Here is a 20658-nt window from a genome sequence, read left to right on the forward strand (position 1 = left end):
AATCAATTGAAATGCCGACTGGGAGCCATGCCTAATCGCCCAACATCAGTGCCAGACTTACTATTGCTCGTGGCTGAATGGATGTAAGTCCCCGCAGTAATGTTCCCACATCTAGTGGAAAGCCTTCCCAAAAGAGTGGAGGCTATTATAGTGGAAAGGGGGGGGGGGGGGGAAGAGAAACCAACATATTAATACCACGATTTTGGAATGGGATGTTTGACAAGTAGCTGTCCACATACTTTTGGTCATGTAGTATACATGGTGAATATCTATGGCGGGTATCGTTATTTACCAGATTGTGGAGCTCAGAGCAATCATGCATATTTTTTAGATTTTTTTAAGAGTTATGGCTATTATGAAAATAATAAAATCTCTCATTAGAAATAAACTATCAAGAATAACAAGTGAAGAAAATAGTTTAATAATGTATGTAAAAACCAAAACAGAAAAATTACATTTTTATTAGAATATAAAAGTAAAAAACAGGAGTGTTAACAGTTTCCATTGCATAGTAAGATTCATTAGAACAATTTAAATGAGGCAGTTGGTTAATTCATCTAACCAGACAATAGACTAAATTTCCCTTACAGCTACAGCACTGACATGTAAAGAAATGAGTTTTATTGTCATGTTGGTCCATATTCATATTTACCAACTAATTGTGACTGGCCTGAACATTAGTGTTGAAAAGAAAACGTGAAAGACTGACATTAGGGTAGCAGAATGACAGAAGAAAATACAAAGAGAAGAGAAACAAATGACAGAAAATATGTACATAAGTTTGAACAAAGTTTCAAGCACAGACTAACAAAAGGTCAAGCCTCTTAGGTTAGAGGTCAAAGGTTGGACAACAAGGCTCAACCACATCTCCAGCTGACAGAAGCCTAGCTAAATGGAGTCACCTTCATTGCAATGTCATCTGTCTTTAGGGTCAAATGCCTTACAATGTGGGCAGACCTGTCAGTAACCTACAAATCAGCGAGACAAACCATAATCACAGGAAGTCCCAAGGCACATATTACAGTACCATTTCCTGTTGCTAGGCTAATGAATGTGGCATTTGAAACATTAAGCTGCACAACATAAAAATCCCCTGAGAGCATATGTATGTGGAGTGGGAGGCAAATGCGGCTTAGCGGCAGTCCTGTGCCCATTTTAAGTAGTGCACAAAATACTAGAGGATTGTGTCGGCTGCTATGTGGCAAACTGTAGTGTTTCTATTTAAACAAATCCATCCATACTGTATGAGAAGTTGCTCAGTGAGTTTTTGAAAGGGAGAAAGGTGGCGAAATCAGCCGGCTGAAAAATGATTAGGATACAGTGGTATAACATCAGAGGATTAAATAAATGATAATAGACTAAGCCGTTTGTACACAGATAGAGCCACTAGAGATACAATTTTAAAAAATGTAAATAAGGTTGCAGTCTTTTTGATTAAAATCCCTTAAAGTAAAGCTGCTCGAATATTTTCAAGATATAAAAGAAAACAATGTAAATCTGTGAGGGTGAGATTAATACAAATTGAGGCATACTATAGCCCTGTCATCCCAACAAGCAAAATGAGGAACATCACTCAAGGCAAATAGTTGGGCAGCAAGGTTAGTGTTTGGCCCCATTGTCTCACGTCAGATACCACGACGGCAGTCTGCACTGAATTGAGGTTAAGGGACAAGCATCACATAAGAGTGACACGATCTGACGTAAGACAATGGCGTTGGGCCAGTATAACCGAAAGTTCGCCGGATCAAATCCCAAAGCAGACAAGGTGAAAAATCTGTATAATGCCCTTGGGCAAGAACCTTAACCCCAATTGCTCCAGGTAGGCCATTATGTCTGCCCCTAGCTGGCTCTGACCCCAACTCTGAGGGTGTCTCAGGAGTTGGGATATGTAAAAACACATTTCCAATTCACACAAGTTCATTATTATTAAATGAGCAACCCTCATCCTTAGTGACCACATTTTTGAATTTCCTGCTTGAATATCACTAAATTAACTGATTTGATTAATGTAGTTAAATATGAACTAAATCTGTCCATTGGTACATTTACAAAAAGTAGCCAAAGTACACACACAAAAAAAATTGCCTTTTGGGGTGGGAGATCTGGCAGTTTCCTCTAACCCCTCACTTCTTGAAGAACTTCTTATTGAGAAGGAAGATGAGCAGGTTGACGTTGACTTTGGCCTTGTCGAACATCTTCATCACCGCCACTCCCTCGTACTGGAGCTGCAGCAGGTCCTACACACACACACGAATAGACAGTTCTGAAATCCAAGATCTTTCAAAATAGCAACACTAAATAATTTACCATTGCATCACATACAATATAGAGCACTGATTTCAGTGAGACTGGGATATGCATCAATCACAGACCATAGGTTTGTATTGAAATGTCGGTTCTAGTTTTTTCTACTACTACTACTACTACTACTACCACCACCACCTCCCACTCACCTGGTATTTGAGGGGGAACTTCTCCATGTCCACCCCCATAAAGCGAGCCTTTACCTGGAACGTGCCGCCCTCCTCACCGGGCACAATGTCAAAGATCACATTCTTAAACCTGAGGAGAGATAAATCAAATACATTTATTTTCTTGAGGCCCTAAGTAACCATACAGGGTGATTTGGTAGGGTGGTGTGTGTGTGCATGTTCCTGCTTGGGTGTGTGTATACTCACTGTGTGACTGGCAGGTCCTCAATCTCCAACAGGACTCCTTTCTCATGTAAACGGGCAGCAGTGTAGGTCAGAGTGGGCTGCTTGCTCTTCTTCCCTTTGCTCTCCGCTGACTTCTTTCCACTCACCTTACTGAGGGAGGGGGGGGAGAGAGAGTGAGCGCTCAGCACGGTAGCAGTCTGCAGCCATTTTACTCCTGAACTTCAAACAGTGTGGTCACACTCCCACATGTGTTTATGTGTACCTGTGTTTGGCTGTGAGGTTATCCAGGCAGGTGGTGATGTACTGGCTGTAGAAGTCCACCTGTTCGCTGTGGAAGGAGCTCTTGCAGTGAAGGCTGCCCATGGTCTGTCTCAGCTTGACCAGCTCAGCCTGACGACGCTGCCGGTACAGACGCTGGTGGCGGATGTCCTGGGAAGGATGGTTTGGAAAGAGGGTTACATTTGGCAGGGCAAATCCAAATGGCGACCAATTGTGACGAGCTATACCATCTTGGTTTAGGTGTAGTTGATTTGGTATGATAACTTTACAACTAAATGTCATTGTGTGTGATGTGTAGTGTCTCTATCCACCTTGGCTATGAGCTGTAGTATCTGTGCCTCAGAGTCAGGTGGAGTCAGGACCCCCAGGCTCTCCAGCCTCCTCAGGCTACGCTGGATCTTCCGCTTCTTCTCCTCCAGAGACAGGTTGCCGTCGGCAACGATCGACTGGTTCCTCTTCATCTTCTCGGGGGTGCGGGCGTCCCTCTGGGCGCGGCGATGCATCATCCACCCATGCTGCACCTCCTGAGAGAGGAGAGGAGTACACCAGCGGTTAGGGGGTTAACTACTACCAACTCCCTGCGGAGGGATGAGTGTGAGGAAGAGGGTGTGTGGGAGCCCAGTGAAGAGCTGTGGAATATACCTGATCCTGAGAGGAGGAAGCCCTGAGGACCTCACTCAGTGTATCTCCAGGCTGGGCTCGGATCACATCGATGATCAACTGTTTGGTACTGCAAAACAAGCACACTTCACATTAGACATGCCATTTTCATAGTGTGATAGTCGTACCACACTGAAATGTTAAATGGTTTAAGCCCCTACCTGAGGAGAATCCCCCTGGTGTCAGGGTGGTCGTCAGAGCCCCTGAACACATCAAACTTGCTGGTGAGGGTGAGGGACACCTCCATCTTACTGTACTGGGCCAGGGTCTGTTCTGTCTGGGGCTCTGCAGCGCTCACAGCCCCCTCACCAACCAGAGCGTGGATAGTGGGCACCTTCCCCAGGTCTCTCAGCAGATTCAGCAATGGGTCAGACTGGTCGGGACACAGGGAGTCCTGGTGCTCCAGCAGAAGCTACACACAAACACACCTTACTTTAGTGCACAGGATCTACTCAAATGAAAAGGTTTGTACCCAACCAACATCCCTCAGAACCCATTAAACTAAAAGTTTGGATGAGTCTTTATCTTATGTGGCATCCAGACCTTGTGGGTGTTGAGGAGCTCACTGATGGAAATATAGATGACAGGCTTGTTGAGGATGACCATCTCGGAGTACTCATCAATGTTAAAACGCTCCTCGGGCTCCGGCACGTCACACGCAGCATGCAGGAACTTACTGCGGAAGACATATGAACAATGCTTAAGAACCACTTAGCATATTTTGCCTAATTATAGTAATAAAGCTCTCATCTGAAAAGGTGGTGGAGACTACACTAAAATGACAGGACAACTCACCGGAACTTGGAGTGCGTCAGGGTAATGTAGTCGTTGAGGGCACGCAGGTGAGGGCTGTCACCGTGGAAGTGTTTGTGTGCAGCAGCATGCTGCAGGATGCGTGCGATGGAACCCAGGATGCGGCGCTGCTCGGGGAGCAGGGAGGAGCCGGCCGAGAACTCGACCACGTCAAAACCATCCGGCGCCACCACGGCGGGGTTCATGTAGCGGTAGTACACCAGGTTCCCCACAATCTGACCACAACACAACCATCATGTTCCCCACAATCTGACCATAACGCCAGGATTCTAGAAAGCCGGACTAGTGACTTAGAGATCTGTCACACCAGAACTTTCCAGTTCCAGAAAGAGCTTGAAAGACAGCCTGATCAGAAACCATAGTAGCACCGAATTCTGAAGTAAAACTGCTACCTACTAGGTAAACTTGATCTTAGCGAATACGGGACTTCTCCACCAATAAGATTGTCCATGACTGACTTGTCCCTTAGAAAATCCACTTGACATCGGAGCTTGCGTTGTTGGCAGTGCTTTACAGTGCTTTATTTCCATAACAATATGGGCAATGCTGAACTATTTGGCAGGGCAACTGTGTGTAGAGCTATATGAGGTGCCTCACATTGATGTCTTTATTGCATTCCTTGGCTATCAAGTTTTCCATATAATCATAGAGGACTTCTACAGAACTGCAGGTAGAGTAAACTGAGGTCAGTTGACTGCCAGCGATGCTTTTCTAATCTCACATTAATAAACCTAGGCAACATGATAAAAATAGCCTAATTCATCCTTCAGATTTTCCAAAGTCATTGGTGCTATAGATGGACACATTCCCAATTCAAAGACCCTCTGGACCAAATGAAGGAGACGAAGTGAATAGAAAATATTTTCACTGCATAAACAGGTAGCTATTGAATATTGTAGCCAACACCTCTAGCAAACCAAATCATTTTCAGAAACAGTCATTCAATTCAATGATTGTCCTTACATCTTTGGTCAGATGATGTGACTACCATGGGGTTACAACTAAACATAGAACACATTGTTGCCCGTGTGGTCATGAAAAGCACTAAGAATTCAATAAATTATTCATCCTACATAGGCCATGGAATGGGCCTAGCATTGCATTTGTGACATATGTAAGTTGTAGTAGTCTATTAGGCCATAGCCTTGACATTTAATATGTCACCAGCGTTGCAATAAAATGCTTATAAAGTAAAAACATTACTAGTCACCCATGTGTGTAAGCTAAGCATATTAAATATTGGAATCATGCCACTTCACACATTTACTCTGTCTGCAATTGTCTGCCAGGCTCTGGCCCTCTGGCTTTTGCAGCAGTGGATGTATTACTTTTTGGGGGTAAATACACCACATATACACAAAAGTACAGTACCAATGTATTAAAATTGAGTACACAGCCATGCAATCTCCATAGACAAACATTGGCAAACATTAGAATAGCCTTACTGAAGAGCCTGACAACGCATGCCCTAATGCACAAGGCAAGGTCCATACAGAAATGATTTGTCGAGATCGGTGTGGAAGAACTTGACTGGCCTGCACAGAGCCCCGACCTCAACCCCATCAAACACCTCCGGGATTAATTGGAATGTCGACTGCGAGCCAGGCCTAATCGCCCAACATTATTGCCCGACCTCCTCACTAATGCTTGTGGCTGAATGGAAGCAAGTCCCAGCAGCAATGTTCCAACATCTAGTGGAAAGCCTTCCCAGAAGAGTAGAGGCTGTTATAGCAGCAAAACAGGGACCAACTCCCATGTTTTTGGAATGAGATGTTCGACGAGCAGGTGTCCACATACATTTGGTCATGTAGTGCATGTGAAAATTTGTTGTGTTACAATTGTTTTAGACTTGTTAAATATTGGGTTCAGTCTTTTGACTCCATATCTATCGACATGAGGACCTTTTTGAATGTTGCGTACACGAGCCAGTTGTCAGATCAATCAATCAGCGCTTTGCTAAGCCTAATAACTTAAACGAGAAGCAACGGTTCTGGAACCAAGAAATCCTGAACTCCCTCATCTGGTTAAGACAAGCCGGATACGTTCGGGAAATCCTGAATTTGTTAAACCATCGTCGTGGAATACCCCTCTGGTTCCCCACAATCTAACCACAACACAACCAACAGCACGTCATCACACATAGAAGGATCAGATCCTGTCTAGCTGATAACCGTATCTAAGTGATTTAATAATTGAGTCGGGTCAGTAGTGTACCTTGTAAAGCTCGTCCTCGCTGGCCTGAGGAAACTTCTCATGTAGAGAATCTCTCAGGACCTTGGCTGTGTAGCGCATCCCATATCTGTGGGAGGAAGGAGAACGCCTGAGTGTTTAACTCCCATCACAGAATATAAAGTACCAGAGAAAGAAATCAAACTAAATCAATAAGTAGCCAAATCTGGTGAGAGGAAGACGTGAGCTGCCAACAGCCGTTTGATTAAGTTCCTGGTGATTCAAATGAATTGCACTGAGAATGAAAAGGAAGCTCTGCAGAGTGCATATGAAGGGCCTCTTACGGTAATTTATGCAGGTTGCTGGTGATTGCGTTGAGCAGGCGGTCTGTGAGGTTCTTGAGGTTTACGATAGAGATGTCCAGGCGACGCTGCACTTCTGGGTGGGCCAGGGCCTGCTCTGCACTCACTTCATAGGGCAGGGAGCTGGGGAGAGGAGACAGAGTATGTTGTGTCTGTATAGATGTACGTTTCTCAACAGACCTCTTGAAGCCAATCAGAGAGTGTCAGCGTACATATCGTTAAAATACTAGTCATGAGAAAATCAAGTCAGTACATTCAACTAAAGTAAGTAAATCAGTCTGCATAGTATAGGTATTTCTTGCTGTATGCCGACCTCGTGGCCAAGCTAAAACTGTCTAGTCACCTCTAGTAGATGGCTCTCTATAGGAGAACGAGTGTGTGTCGCTGTGATACTACATTTGCTCCTGGTTCAGTGCTGACCTCTTGTGGCCGGTCTGGGTCTCGGTCTGGTTGACCCAGCTCTTGTAGATCTCGCAGGGATCCGTGCGGATGCTGAGGGTGCGGTCCTGCAGCACCTCTCTAATAGCCGGCCCCAGGATCTCCTTCAACGCCGTCTGACCGCGGGCATGGCGGTAGAAACTCACCAACATCTTAATGACTGTGGGGTTTCCAGTCACCACCTCCTGGGGCTGGTCCACCTTCCACCTGAGAGGGAGGGAGTGAGTGAGAAAGAGAGAAGTTGAGTTCAGTGCAACTTGATCCCCTTAACAGCCTGTGTGAGAGAGAGAATAGTGTGTGTACACTGACTTGATCTCGTGGCGCAGCGCGGTGGTGAAGAGCTGCAGCAGCAGGTAGGCCTCCCTGCAGTCGGAGCCGTAGTTGAACAGGGTGAAGATGACCGTCTCCATGAAGAGAGTCGTTTTATTCTGGGGCATCAGGAAGATCAGCTGGGCCAGGTACAGAGGCTGAGTCTGGAGAACACACACTTAAATTAAGCGAGCCACTGCAGAAAACTCAGGCCACATAAAATAGTCGACCCTGTATCGTTAATACCCATTAAAAAAAAATGTCACTTCCATCAGCTCACCTGTAGCAGATAGAAGAGGTGCTGGTAAGCCTCCAGTTTCTCCCTCTTATCTTTGCTCAGGGCCTTGAGGCCCTTGCTCTTGTCCAGAGCCATCATGTCCGACAGCTGCTCCTTGTTCTTCTTGGTCAGCTTCTTGCAGTGGGAAACCACCTCCTGTAGTCATGTTAGTTAATCAAATAAATGGATGAGAAGTGTGATGGACGACGGACCCTTCTAAGCACCTTCCAAATAAAAAATGAATAGAACTTCTGAAGCCGGTGTAGTAATAATGGAATGAAATAGGCTCCGACCTGCAGCGTGACACGGTTGCGGACCAGCAGTCCTATCTTGAGGTCCATTAGGTCCAGGTCAGTCTCCAGCTGGCGGTTGGAGCGAATGGTCCTCACCACCTCCTCCCTCATACGCAGCAGCTCCCCCTCCTGGCGGATGTCGTTGTCACCCATCTCCAGCAGGTGCGCAAACTTCCTCACTACTGACAGAGGAGGGGTAGTGGAGTGGACTGGAAGAGAGCAAGATCACAGTGTTAATACGGGGGATGCCAATGCAATTGAGACTGGTGTTATGCAAAAGACTTGGTATTTACATTGGACTAAAGTTATGATCATTGTAAAAATAAAAACAATTGTAGGAAACCAGGCAGACTTGTGAGTGGAGCTGTGGCCACCTACCTAGCATTCTGTATTCCTCACGGGCCTTGTTGGCTCGGAAGAATGCCTGGATCTTTATAATGGCGCCCACCTGTAGAAGAACAAAGGTCAGGCTACATTTCAAGGTATGTAGCCATTTTTTAGAGCTGAGGGTTTGTCTACAGGGGTGATGGTTGGTTGCACTCACTTGACGTCTGAAGAAGCGCCGACGAGAAAGGTATTTCCTCCGAGCAATCCACATCTTCACACTGGCCTGGACCTAACACACACAGTAAGAACAACCAATGTCAACTTCAACACAGGGTTCGTCTTCTAATTTACAAAGAGATGATTTGGTCAACCTTACCCTGACCACAGCCCTCCAGTTCTGGTAGAGATACTGTAGCCTCTTTCTGTAGGCTCTCTGCTGTACGAACCTCCTCCAGTGGGACTGGAAACAAACACACACACACTGAGCACCTTTCAGTTTTGAAACATGTATTTGGATATGTAACGTTAGTCTGCATTGTAGTTCTATGGTAGCTGACCTGGATGGTAATGATGGCAGGTAGCTGGGTGTTGAGAAAGTGCAGACGGGCACCCAGCCTCTGTCTGAGGAGGAATCCCTGGGCCCTGGCCTGCAGCTGCACCACCAGGCCCTCACTGGCCTTCCAATGCACCTCCCGGCCGTGGGCAGCAGTTACACTGCTCAGCACCGCCTGTAGAGGGAGACAGACCACAGAGACAGTCAGCCATAATAACTGTTGGCTTATCTAATCAATACAAACTCTAGCTCTTCAGCCACACTTGTTTCTACTGAATTTACAGGTAATTTTGACCTGTATTTCTTCGTGGGCCAGGAACACTGTGCACTGGACAAAGCCCTGCGGTCTCTCCCAGGTGCCCTCCAGCTTGTGCAGGTGGAAGTAGTAGGGGCTGTCCTCAGTCTTGGTCTTCAGCCATGGGCTCCGGTTGTCTCCTAAGTCCAAGTACATAGAGATTATGGCTTGTCACTACCTAGAAGCTTAAAGGTAGACTCAGTGTTATGGCGCTGCCAGGAGCAGCACAGCAGATACTGAGATGAGCGCGATGCAACATAGTATCTGCGCATGAACACGGGTATGCTTCCCTCTGCTACAATGTGGCGGCTACGGGACCAAAACAGTGGAGACGTTTAGCCTCATTCTTCAACTCTGTTGTTGCTGAAATTGACATTTACTTTGTGCGTCGCTGAGTCTACAGTTAATCCTGACCAATTGTGAGCAGCTAATATGCTACTAAAGTGCATAGATCACCACCAGCATGAACGCAAGTGAATCACGGTAGTGGGTACGGACCTCCCACAGATTTGGCTCTGAGTAGGGCGGTGAGTTCAGCCTGGTACACTCCAGCACATTCTGCCACCACGCTCCGCAGCGCCACCTCTGGCAGACGCAGGACTCGCAGAGTCTGGGACGCCTTGCCCTCCTTCACCGCCTGGTTCACGGCCGCCAAGCCCAGGGACACTGGCCAGGGAAACACACACAGTTAAGATAACGGTATACATTTTGTGACAACATGAATTACAGTTGTTGTGAGGAAACCCATCAGCATAGAATTTCACCATTGCTTTAAAAAGACGATGTGGAGGGTATCATGCCAACTCACTCTTCAGGGCTCTTTGAGTGTCCTGATTGGCTCTTCTCACTCCTTCCTGAATGTCAGCCAACCACAACTCTGCTCCTGGGTCACGGTTCACCTGTGATAGGACAAGGCACAGCACTGAATAATGAACCACAAAATCTTGTTTAGATTCCCTGTTTTAAACTATTATTTCTTCCTGGCTGACATACCTCAGCCTTCTGCCTCCGGGCTCTGGTCAGTACGTCATGGTAGCGGCGGGCATTGAGTGTCGTCACCTCCTCAAGGCCACTAGAAGGCAACAGCAGTGCAGCCAGAGTCTTCTGAGGGTCGCCTCGGCACAGGGCCTGGTTAATCAGCCCGATGGTGAGGATCTCTGGGGACAAACAGGAAGCAGATCCAGTCAAATACAAGGTGTTTCCGTGGTTTTAGAATCAAATAGCATCCAACAAAATATTGCTGTCAATGGACCTAAACCCAGAGTGTTTCTGGGAGTTGGTGTCCAGTTCACCAAACGTACGGTCATGCTCTTCCTGTGCTGCTGCATTTACAGAGTTTAGTCCTCTCTGGAGATCGTTCCACGTCAGCAGAGCTCGCCCAGCCTTCCTCCTCTGATCACCCAGCTCCTCAAAGTACCTGAGGCAAATGACAAAGGAGTTCGTTAAAGTATACAGATCTGCAACCAGGCTACATGGGGACAACGGAGAATTGTCAGGAGAGTGGTACTGTAAACCCACCTCTGGACTAGGCTGTCGTCAATATCGGCCAGACCAGCTGCAGGGCTGATCAGCGTGGCACAAAAGGCTCCCACATCTTTGGCCTCCACCGCCTGGTTGATGAGAGCCACCGCCGAGAGCATCTCCACTGCTACGTACAGCTCCTCCTGCTGCAGGTCCCCCTGCAGGCACAGAGGACCACATTCACTACAGTTAGTTTACATACAACAAAGTTATTCAAGTTCAGTAACCTGGTCATTTCCCCCTATATTGTTTATATTACTATAGAAATATACATATATATATTTTTTTGTATACAAAATGTTAATGGAACAGTCTTGTTTACAGCCAAGACAGAGTTGCAGAGAAAAGGAGTTGAGTGAGATGAGATGGAGGAGATTAGGTGGCCATGGTAGCTTTACGGGCCAGGTGGGGAACTGTAGCCTAACCTACCTGAGGACTTTGTCGCTGCAGTGGGGCCAGTTCACTCTGGTAGAGCGCTGAGGCAAAGGGGTAGACGTCTGGGAGGTGGGCATCAGGGTCCATGAGCGCACGAACAGTCTGCCTGGGCTCCCCAAGACGCAGAGCCTCATTGATGGACCTTACAGCTTTCTGCACTGAATAAACACCCACACTTTGTTTGGATGGATGGATCTACAACGGAACATTGTGACTGCAAAGGACCAGTCATTAATATACTTACGCACACATGCAGCAACTCAAGAGTCACTAGAATTGATATAGTGCATGCCCCTTGTTATAAGAACTGACTACGATACAGTATTTAGTTGAGTGTGTACTAACTTGTCTGGTTGCGCTGGGCCTCCTCGTTAGCCACACACACACCCTCCTGCAGCTCATCTCGCTCAAGAGGGTCCACACAGCCCAGGTCCTGCCACATGTCAGTGAGCAAAGGTCAGGGGTCTGTCTGTGTGTGTGTGTGTGTGTGTGTGCGGTGTTAATGTGCAGTTTCTCACCAGGGCCTTCTGTTCACGGTCAGTGGCCAGTTGCTCCAGGTACCAGGGCCCGTGGTCTCTCTGGAGGCCCCTCAGGGCCAGACAGGGGACCTGGAGGGCTGCCAGGAGGGCCAGAGAGTCCCCACAATCCAGGGCCTCGTCCACCTGCTCTATGGCCGCACGCACTGCAAACAGTGACAAAAATATTTGATTTAGTTCCGATTTTTTCCCTTCATCTTCTTATTTATCTGTTTGATGGTTAAGTCCTACTCACCATTCACTTTGTCAATATTCTCTTGAATCTCACTTTGGGTCAGGTATTCCTCATAGATATCCTTCTCTTCTGAACCTTTACACTAGAAATTCAGTACACGATTACCACCCTGACACCAACAGAAACTCTGTACCAGGGATATGGCTATAAATGCATTTTTAAATTATCATATTAATTCAGTCAGTCACCTTGGTGTAGGCGAGAGCCGCCTTCTGTGCCCGTGCTTGGCGCAGCATCTCCTGGTAGACTGGCATCAGGTGCGCTTGCAGGTTGGTGAGCATGGCGCTGGGATTCCGCAGGGCCTGGGCAGTGACCTCCACAAGCCCACTCTCCACCGCCTCGTTGATAGCTATAACTGCAGCATGGACTAGAGGGAGAGAGAAGGGAGATGGAGGCAACATTTTGATAAACTATTCAAGGACAGTGAATACATTGACTCTTAGATGACAGTCGATGACTAAGGAACTTCAATAGTATCTGATGTGTCTCTAGGCATTTACATTTTGGAATCCCATCCATATCAGTTTAAGTAGAGAGTACCAATGTGCCAACAGACAACCCCTTGTCTAAAACTAACACATTTTTGGCCAGTGTGAATTCATATTTTAACTTGAAATAAGGTATATTTTCTACATCTGAAAACATCAAAGCAAAATATCTGTGCCTCTACTTACCAGCAGCCTCATCCACTGTTATCTCATTGGCTAAGATCCCCCCAATCTTGCTGAAGGCTGGCATCTGGATGCCATATTTGTCCAGCTCCCGTTTCATGTTGTTAATCTCCTCCTCTGGAGAATAAATATTACCCCAAAAACACAGGAATGAGAGGAATATTAAATGATATTTTCCCCTTAACCCAGTTACCAGTTGTGATTGAATAGTAAGGGGTTACTAAGTAAGACTACCTGTAAATTTGACCTTGCCACAGAGGTCATGGATCTGAGGGGCCAAACCTAGTCGGAAAAGGTAGAGGCTGAGAGCATGGATGCAGTACACAGTTCTGGGCATGTTCTTCTTATCATAGATGTCAGTGGTCTCTGGGTGGAACATCTGAAACAACAAGGACAGGTTAGGTGCAGTTCAGGTGTAACAGTAAACAAGATAGCTACTGTTATACGCGAGGAGAGGCCTAAAGAGTTGTTCTCCCTTTAAAATGTACCGTTGGTAGTCCGATCTCCGCCATCGCACTGCGCCAATGGTTGATGTTGTCCGTGTGGCGGAACTGCAATCCCATACCCTGAGGGAGAAACATATGATCCGTTGGAGAAATCTGCATTATGACACCTCTGATATTCAGCTACACTATTCAATGCCTTTGAAATAGAGTATTATGCTTGCTCAGCACTAATTCAAATTCAAAGGAGTTGGTTTTCAAACACAGTCACATGTGAAAAGAAGACAGAGCAGAAAAGCAGGTACTAGGAAAAATAGGTTGTTCTAAAGGACCACAAAGGTAAGCAAGAGGCAGAGTGTTATTTTTCTGTCAAAAGATCCAAAAGAAAGTTTCTCAGCAGGAAACTCAGTCTTTCTTACTGACAGAGGCATTTCAGTAAAACCATAAGGCTGTGAACAATAGAACAGACCTTGAAGCGTTCCTGGTCCAGGTCATAGATTTTTTTGAGTGGGATTATCTTGGGGGCAAAACAGTGGCCTAGCTTGGCCAGCAGCACCCCGTTCCTCAGCCCCTCCTCCAGTTCAGTCGGGGCAGGCAGCTCCTCGTGGAGACAAGCTTCCATCCACCTTGTAAAGAGAGAACATACGTCTAATGTCAACTTACTAGCGAATATTAACGCAAGATTTTTCCAAGTATTGCATGTGATGTGTTAAAACATGAAGTAAGAGCAATCAGACTTAAATGACAGATAGATGCTTTTACAATTTCCTGCAGACAAGTGAATTGGCCAATTATCTCAAAAGACCGAGGTAACGACAGTTTCAGGTTGGATATTAGACGGATGTTTGCCTGTAGTTTTCCTTACCTCCACCAACAGCAGTTAGGGACCGTCAACATAGTGACAAATCAACATTTTCTAATTTCAATAGCTATTTAACCATTACTCCTAAAACTTTCAAAACTGGTTCTAGCTAACCCGATGGCATAGACACACATTGCACACATTTTTTTTATGTAGATTTACATCTCACACCATTTAAATTATTTACATTTTTGAATTTCAATAGCTCATTGGTCATATGACCTAGTAGACTCAAACAAGGTTTGAATGTCCACGGACTCTGCCTTCGCACACTGATGTTGGTCTACTTTCATCTCATGCTATTACACTTAAATCTGTAAGCTTTGCAGGCCTTTATTTTACATGGGTGGTAAAAAAAAAAAAAATGGAGTTAACAAAATGTTCCAACCTTGCAATAACTTTTATATGGACACTGAAAAGATCCAAAAATGTCTATGTGGTATGGATCAAGGACAGGAGAGGTGTTTGAACAGAGGTCCTTAAAGGAAGGCGCACAGGTAGGCTTCATGAAAAACAATGTTTCATATTCTCTTTTTAAATCACAGTAATAGGCAGTGATTTGTCAGAGAGTGAGCTTGATAACGTGAAATAATCATTTTCATAGCATCACTTTCATATACTGTACATTAAGACAAATCCTTCTGTTGAGGATTAGAACGCAGTTTACAGAATAATGACTTGATATTTGAGTGCATTCGCAACAAGCCACCTGCAGACAACTTACAAAATGCAATAGTGCATTTGAGGGTTCGTTTTTCTGATGAAAATAGTTATTTGACACATGGCCTACTATTTCTAACTGGGAAAATATACGTCTATGTCTTTTGTGAGTAAAAGCCTTTTTCCAAAATTGATTTAGGTACATTTTTGTGAAGAGGTATGAGGGTTGTGATATGGATCATTGAATAGTAAAATCATTTAAGAGATCAATACATTTCTATATGGCTTCCCCAGTATCTGCATGAACCATCAGGCCAAGTGTTTTTGGTTGACCCTGCTGGACAGAAAGAGGAGGAATCTGAACACGCTGCATTCAAATTCAGGTCTTCGTTATTCCATTGTACTGGATCTAATACATATTAGCATTTTACATAAAATATTATTACACTCATGTATGACATACTGTGAAAAACTCACTGCTGGCTGTCACTTTCAGACATGCGCAGAGCAGACTGAAAGGGGAAGAGTAGCTCTTGACTTGAACTACAGGGGTTCTCTGTAAAGAGAGAGTAATCCGAAAGGCACAGACACACCCCTTGACTTTCAATTGGCATCGTTGACCTGTTTGTATTCTCTCCTGATTGGCAGTCTGACTAAAGTGCCAGAGGTATGAGGAGAGACATCCTCCTTTGTATTTATGGGAACAAATATTTCCCAACACTTTGGATCCTATTCTTGGACAGTTAGAAAACACAATGCATCAATGCAAAAAATGAATAAATTACTAATTACTGTCCATGAGTAACCTCAACCTTGTGGGTCTGTGGGCCAATAAAGTGCCAACTCAATTCTACCAGAGTAGTCTCTCATGCCCCTATGAACGGGGACAGGGGGCGATAGTTTTTAATCTAAACCAGACCTTTTTTTTACTGAAGTACACTAACCTGAAATTGGGGCTCTTTTCTTGACACAGAGTAGCAGTTAACCAGATTAGAAGTCAAGGAGATCAAAAAGTAGATTGCTGTAAGGGTGTATTACGTCCTGTGCTGCCACATTGTCATATCCATTCTGGATTCTGAGTGGTAAAATCAGAGCTGAAAAATGCCTATATGTATGTGTATACATTTTCCACCAAGACAGAACTGCCAAAGAGGGTGGAGTTGCAATCTACTGCAGAGACAACCTGCAGAGTTCTGTCATACTATCCAGGTCTGTGCCCAAACAGTTCGAGCTTCTACTTTTATAAATCTACCTTTCCAGAAATAAGTCTCTCACTGTTGCCGCTTGTTACAGACCACCCTCAGCCCCCAGCTGCGCCTTGGACACCATATGTGAATTAATTGCCCCCCATTTATCTTCAGAGTTTGTACTGTTAGGTGACCTAAACTGGGATATGCTTAACAACCCCGCCGTCCTACAATCTAAGCTAGATGCCCTCAATCTCACCCAAATTATCATGGAACCTACCAGGTAAGGTAGAAGCCCAAATCCATAAACTCGGGCACCCTCATAGAAATCATCCTGACCAACCTGCCCTCTAAATACACCTATGCTGTCTTCAACCAGGATCTCAGCGATCACTGCCTGCATCTGTACTGGGTCCGCGGTCAAACGACCACCCCTCAACATTAGAGGTCGACCGATTATGATTTTTCAACACCAATAACGATACCGATTATTGGAGGACCAAACAAAGCCGATACCGATTAAAATCGGCCGATTTTTTTACTTGATTTGTAATAATGACAATTACAACAATAATGAATGAACACTTATTTTAAGTTAATATAATATATCAATAAAATCAATTTAGCCTCAAATAGATAATGAAACATGTTCAATTTGGTTTAAATAATGCAAAAACAAAAAAGTGTTGGAGAAGAAAGTAAAAGTGCAATATGTACCATGTAAGAAAGCTAGCGTTTAAGTTCCTTGCTCAGAACATGAGAACATATGAAAGCTGGTGGTTCCTTTTAACATGAGTCTTCAATATTCCCAGGTAAGAAGTTAAATTATAGGAATTATAGGACAATTTCCCTCTATACGATTTGTATTTCATATACCTTTGATTATTGGATGTTCTTATTGGCACTTTAGTATTGCCAATGTAACAGTATAGCTTCCGTCCCTCTTCTCGCTCCTCCCTGGGCTCGAACCAGGAACACATCGACAACAGCCACCCTCGAAGCCGCGGCACTTGCAGAGCAAGGGGAACAACTAAGTCTCAGAACGAGTGACGTTTGAAACGCTATTAGCGTGCACCCCGCTAACTAGCTAGCCATTTCACATCGGTTACACCAGCCTAATCTCGGGAGTTGAGAGGCTTGAAGTCATAAACAGCGCAATGCTTGAAGCATTGTGAAGAGCTGCTGGCAAAACGCAGGAAAGTGCCGTTTGAATGAATGCTTACGAGCCTGCTGGTGCCTACCACCGCTCAGTCAAACTGCTCTATCAAATCATAGACTTAATTATACCATAACACGAGCCTAGGTCATTAATATGGTCGAATCTGGAAACTATCATCTCGAAAACCAAATGTTTATTCTTTCAGTGAAATACGGAACCGTTCCGTATTTTATCTAACGGGTGGCATCCATAAGTCTAAATATTGCTGTTACATTGCACAACCTTCAATGTTATGTCATAATTACGTAAAATTCTGGCAAATTAGTTTGCAGCGAGCCAGGCGGGCCAAACTGTTGCATATACCCTGACACTGCGTGCAATGAACGCAAGAGAAGTGACAATTTCACCTAGTTCATATTGCCTGCTAACCTGGATTTCTTTAGGTTAAATATGCAGGTTTAAAATATAAACTTCTGTGTATTGATTTTAAGAAAGGCATTGATGTTTATGGTTAGGTACAGTCGTGCGGCGATTGTGCTTTTTTCACAAATGCGCTTTTGTTAAATCATCCCCCGTTTGGCGAAGTTGGCTGTCTTTGTTAGGAAGAAATATAGTCTTCACACAGTTCGCAAAGAGCCAGGCGGCCCAAACTGCTGCATATACCTTGACTCTGTTGCAAGAGAAGTGATACATTTTTCCTTGTTAAAAGAAATTCATGTTAGCAGGCAATATGAACTAAATAGGCAGGTTTAAAATATATACTTGTGTATTGATTTTAAAGAAAGGTATTGATTTTTATGGTTAGGTACACCTTGGAGCAACGACAGTCCTTTTTTGCGAATGCGCACCGATTGAATACAACTAGTAATATCAACCATGTGTAGTTAATAACGAGTGATTATGATTGATTGATTGTTTTTTATAAGATAAGTTTAATGCTAGCTAGCAACTTACCTTGGCTTCTTACTGCATTCATGTAACAGGCAGGCTCCTCATGGAGTGCAATGTAAAGCAGGTGGTTAGAGCGTTGGACTAGTTAACTGTAAGGTTGCAAGATTGAATCCCCAAGCTGAGAAAGTAAAAATCTGTCGTTCTGCCCCTGAACAAGGCAGTTAACCCACCGTTCCTAGGCCGTCATTGAAAATAAGAATGTGTTGTTAACTGACTTGCATAGTTAAATAAAGGTGTAAAAATATATAATAAATCAGCCAAATCGGTGTCCAAAAATACAGATTTCCGATTGTTATGAAAACTTGAAATCGGCCATTCCGATTAATCGGTTGACCTCTACTCCAGACGAACTTCAATGCCATACAACTCTTCTTCCGTGGCCTCCAACTGCTCTTAAATGCAAGTAAAACTAAAGGCATGCTCTTCAACCGACCGCACCTGCCCGCCCGCCTAGCATCACTACTCTGGACGGTTCTGACTTAGAATATGTGGACAACTACAAATACCTAGATGTCTGGTTAGACTGTAAACTCTCCTTCCAGACTCATATTAAGCAACTCCAACCCAAAATTAAATCTAGAATCAGCTTCCTATTTCACAACAAAGCATCCTTCACTCATGCTGCTAAACATACCATCGTAAAACGGACTATCCTACCGATCCTTGACTTCGGCGATGTCATTTACAAAATAGCCTCCAACACTACTCAACAAATTGGATGCGGTTTATCACAGTGCCATCTGTTTCTTCACCAAAGCCCCATATAGACTTCTCCATTGTGTTATTGACTGTACTTTTGTTTATTCCATGTGTAACTGTGTTGTTGTTTGTGTCACATTGCTTTGCTTTATCTTGGCCAGGTCGCAGTTGTAAATGAGAACTTGTTCTAAACTGGCTAAATAAAAACTTTTATTTTTTTATATACTGTATGTGGGATTGTCTGTCCTACATGTGGTGTTGGTACATGGAATATTCCTCAACTGCATATATCATAAATTGCTATTGCAAATATAAGCATTATGTTCAACAACTGACATTTTCAGATATTATTGACAAACACACTTTGGTGCTTACAATTCATTCTCTATTGTCATAGATTTGGTGGACACTCATCTGTGATGACTTTAAGTACAAATAAACTGTCACTTAATATTTTTTTCTAAGTCTACAAACGCTCTACATTTATTCACCTTGTTTGAGTCGCTAGGTCACATGACCAAAGAGCTATTGAAATTTTACAATTAGAAAAATGTATGTAAAATCAAGAGATGAAAACGGACAAACTAAAAGATGCGCAATACAGAAGTAGTCAATGGACATTCTGAACCTTGTTTGAGTCAAGTAGGTCACATGACCAAGGAGCTATTGAAATTCGAATGTAAAGAAATGTTTGTACTTTGTTTACGCTCCCTAACTAATTCAACTAGGAATACAAAATGCTGCTCACATTTCCACATGTTTATTAATTTAGAAAGCGAAATAATGTCCAAATCGTGAAAGTAAGACCTGTGCAATTTTTCCAACATCATGACACTTATTTGGAGTATGTGGCTCAAGTGGTTTGAAAGCGCGAATATCAAACTTGAAACGGTCTTTACCTCGGTCTTCAAAAGCAAGTTAGCTATCCATGATAGGGTGAAGTAATACTGATATAGTCTGAAGTACACGTCAGTTATTGTCTGAAACCAACTGAGAAGAAAGTGAACTGTTCTTACCTTTTAGCCTCTTCCAAACGGCACAGGTATTGATAGGCAACATTCTGGACGCGTTGTTCATCCATCTCCTCAGCTGTCAACCGCTCATCTGTAACAAAATGTCAAACAATCATATAACATTATACAAAGTACCATCTAGCAAGCTAACTTAACTAAATACCTGAGTTGACATGGACTTGACCCAAGTTAACCTTGACAAGTTAGCTAACGTTATATTGCAAGCCTTGCAAGTTTGCTAGCTACAACGTTACAGAAAGCAGTTAAGGTTAGATCATTTGCTAATGTTACCTGCGATCTATAGTTAGCCACCCACCTAAAACAGGCAAAACAACCAGTTTACTATTTATTGTCTAACAAACTTAATGTTAATTAGATTGCAAGGTCGCTTAACTTACATCCACCTGAACGCGTTTGTGTGCCCGAATCTCCCATTTTCTTCTTCGACAGATTACTGGCACGTTCTCTCAAAACGCTAGTTATATTTTCAACTGGTCTCAAGTTATCGATATGACTTTCGCATGTGGATAATGTTTTAATTAAATTGTCGATGCTGTTTCCACATTCTAAAATAATTTTTAAAAAAATGCACAATTCTTCCTACTGATTCAACTGCAGTACACACATTTTTCTGTCAAATTTGAACTTTGAATATCCCGCCATCCACTCATTGGCTAATCAGAAGCTGTTCTGATTGGCCAATACAGTTGGTCACTTTGTATTGTGGTACATGAAGTGTATTTTGGAAACGTTCGAAACATACGCGATAACCATAAATAACTTTCTGGGAGATGTTTACTTGTTACTTAAAAAAAAAATATAATAATAATGTAAACATTTTGTAAATAATCATA

The 20658-nt window shown here is 43.9% G+C and overlaps 1 protein-coding gene across 1 annotated transcript; it reads right to left on the bottom strand.

The window, feature by feature from the left end:
- Nucleotides 1–445: 445 nt before the first annotated feature.
- On the bottom strand, nt 446–20398 carry LOC139424735 (IQ motif containing GTPase activating protein 3). The gene is made up of 36 exons (XM_071176847.1): nt 20203–20398; nt 19808–19895; nt 13743–13899; nt 13319–13396; nt 13065–13209; nt 12834–12947; nt 12348–12526; nt 12160–12241; nt 11907–12070; nt 11734–11821; nt 11383–11546; nt 10951–11111; nt 10734–10849; nt 10426–10589; nt 10241–10331; nt 9931–10098; nt 9433–9572; nt 9142–9312; nt 8961–9044; nt 8802–8873; nt 8636–8705; nt 8258–8466; nt 7968–8120; nt 7688–7851; nt 7361–7585; nt 6923–7063; nt 6624–6708; nt 4392–4624; nt 4140–4272; nt 3758–4008; nt 3579–3666; nt 3248–3460; nt 2920–3086; nt 2679–2807; nt 2454–2562; nt 446–2237 (listed from the first exon to the last, which is right to left on the bottom strand). Exons 1-36 carry the CDS (start codon nt 20237–20239, stop codon nt 2124–2126), a joined length of 4947 nt encoding a protein of 1648 aa, XP_071032948.1. The 5' UTR covers nt 20240–20398; the 3' UTR covers nt 446–2123.
- Nucleotides 20399–20658: the final 260 nt, after the last annotated feature.

The sequence above is a fragment of the Oncorhynchus clarkii genome, chromosome 2, assembly GCF_045791955.1.
Source record: "Oncorhynchus clarkii lewisi isolate Uvic-CL-2024 chromosome 2, UVic_Ocla_1.0, whole genome shotgun sequence".
Lineage (NCBI taxonomy): Eukaryota > Metazoa > Chordata > Actinopteri > Salmoniformes > Salmonidae > Oncorhynchus > Oncorhynchus clarkii.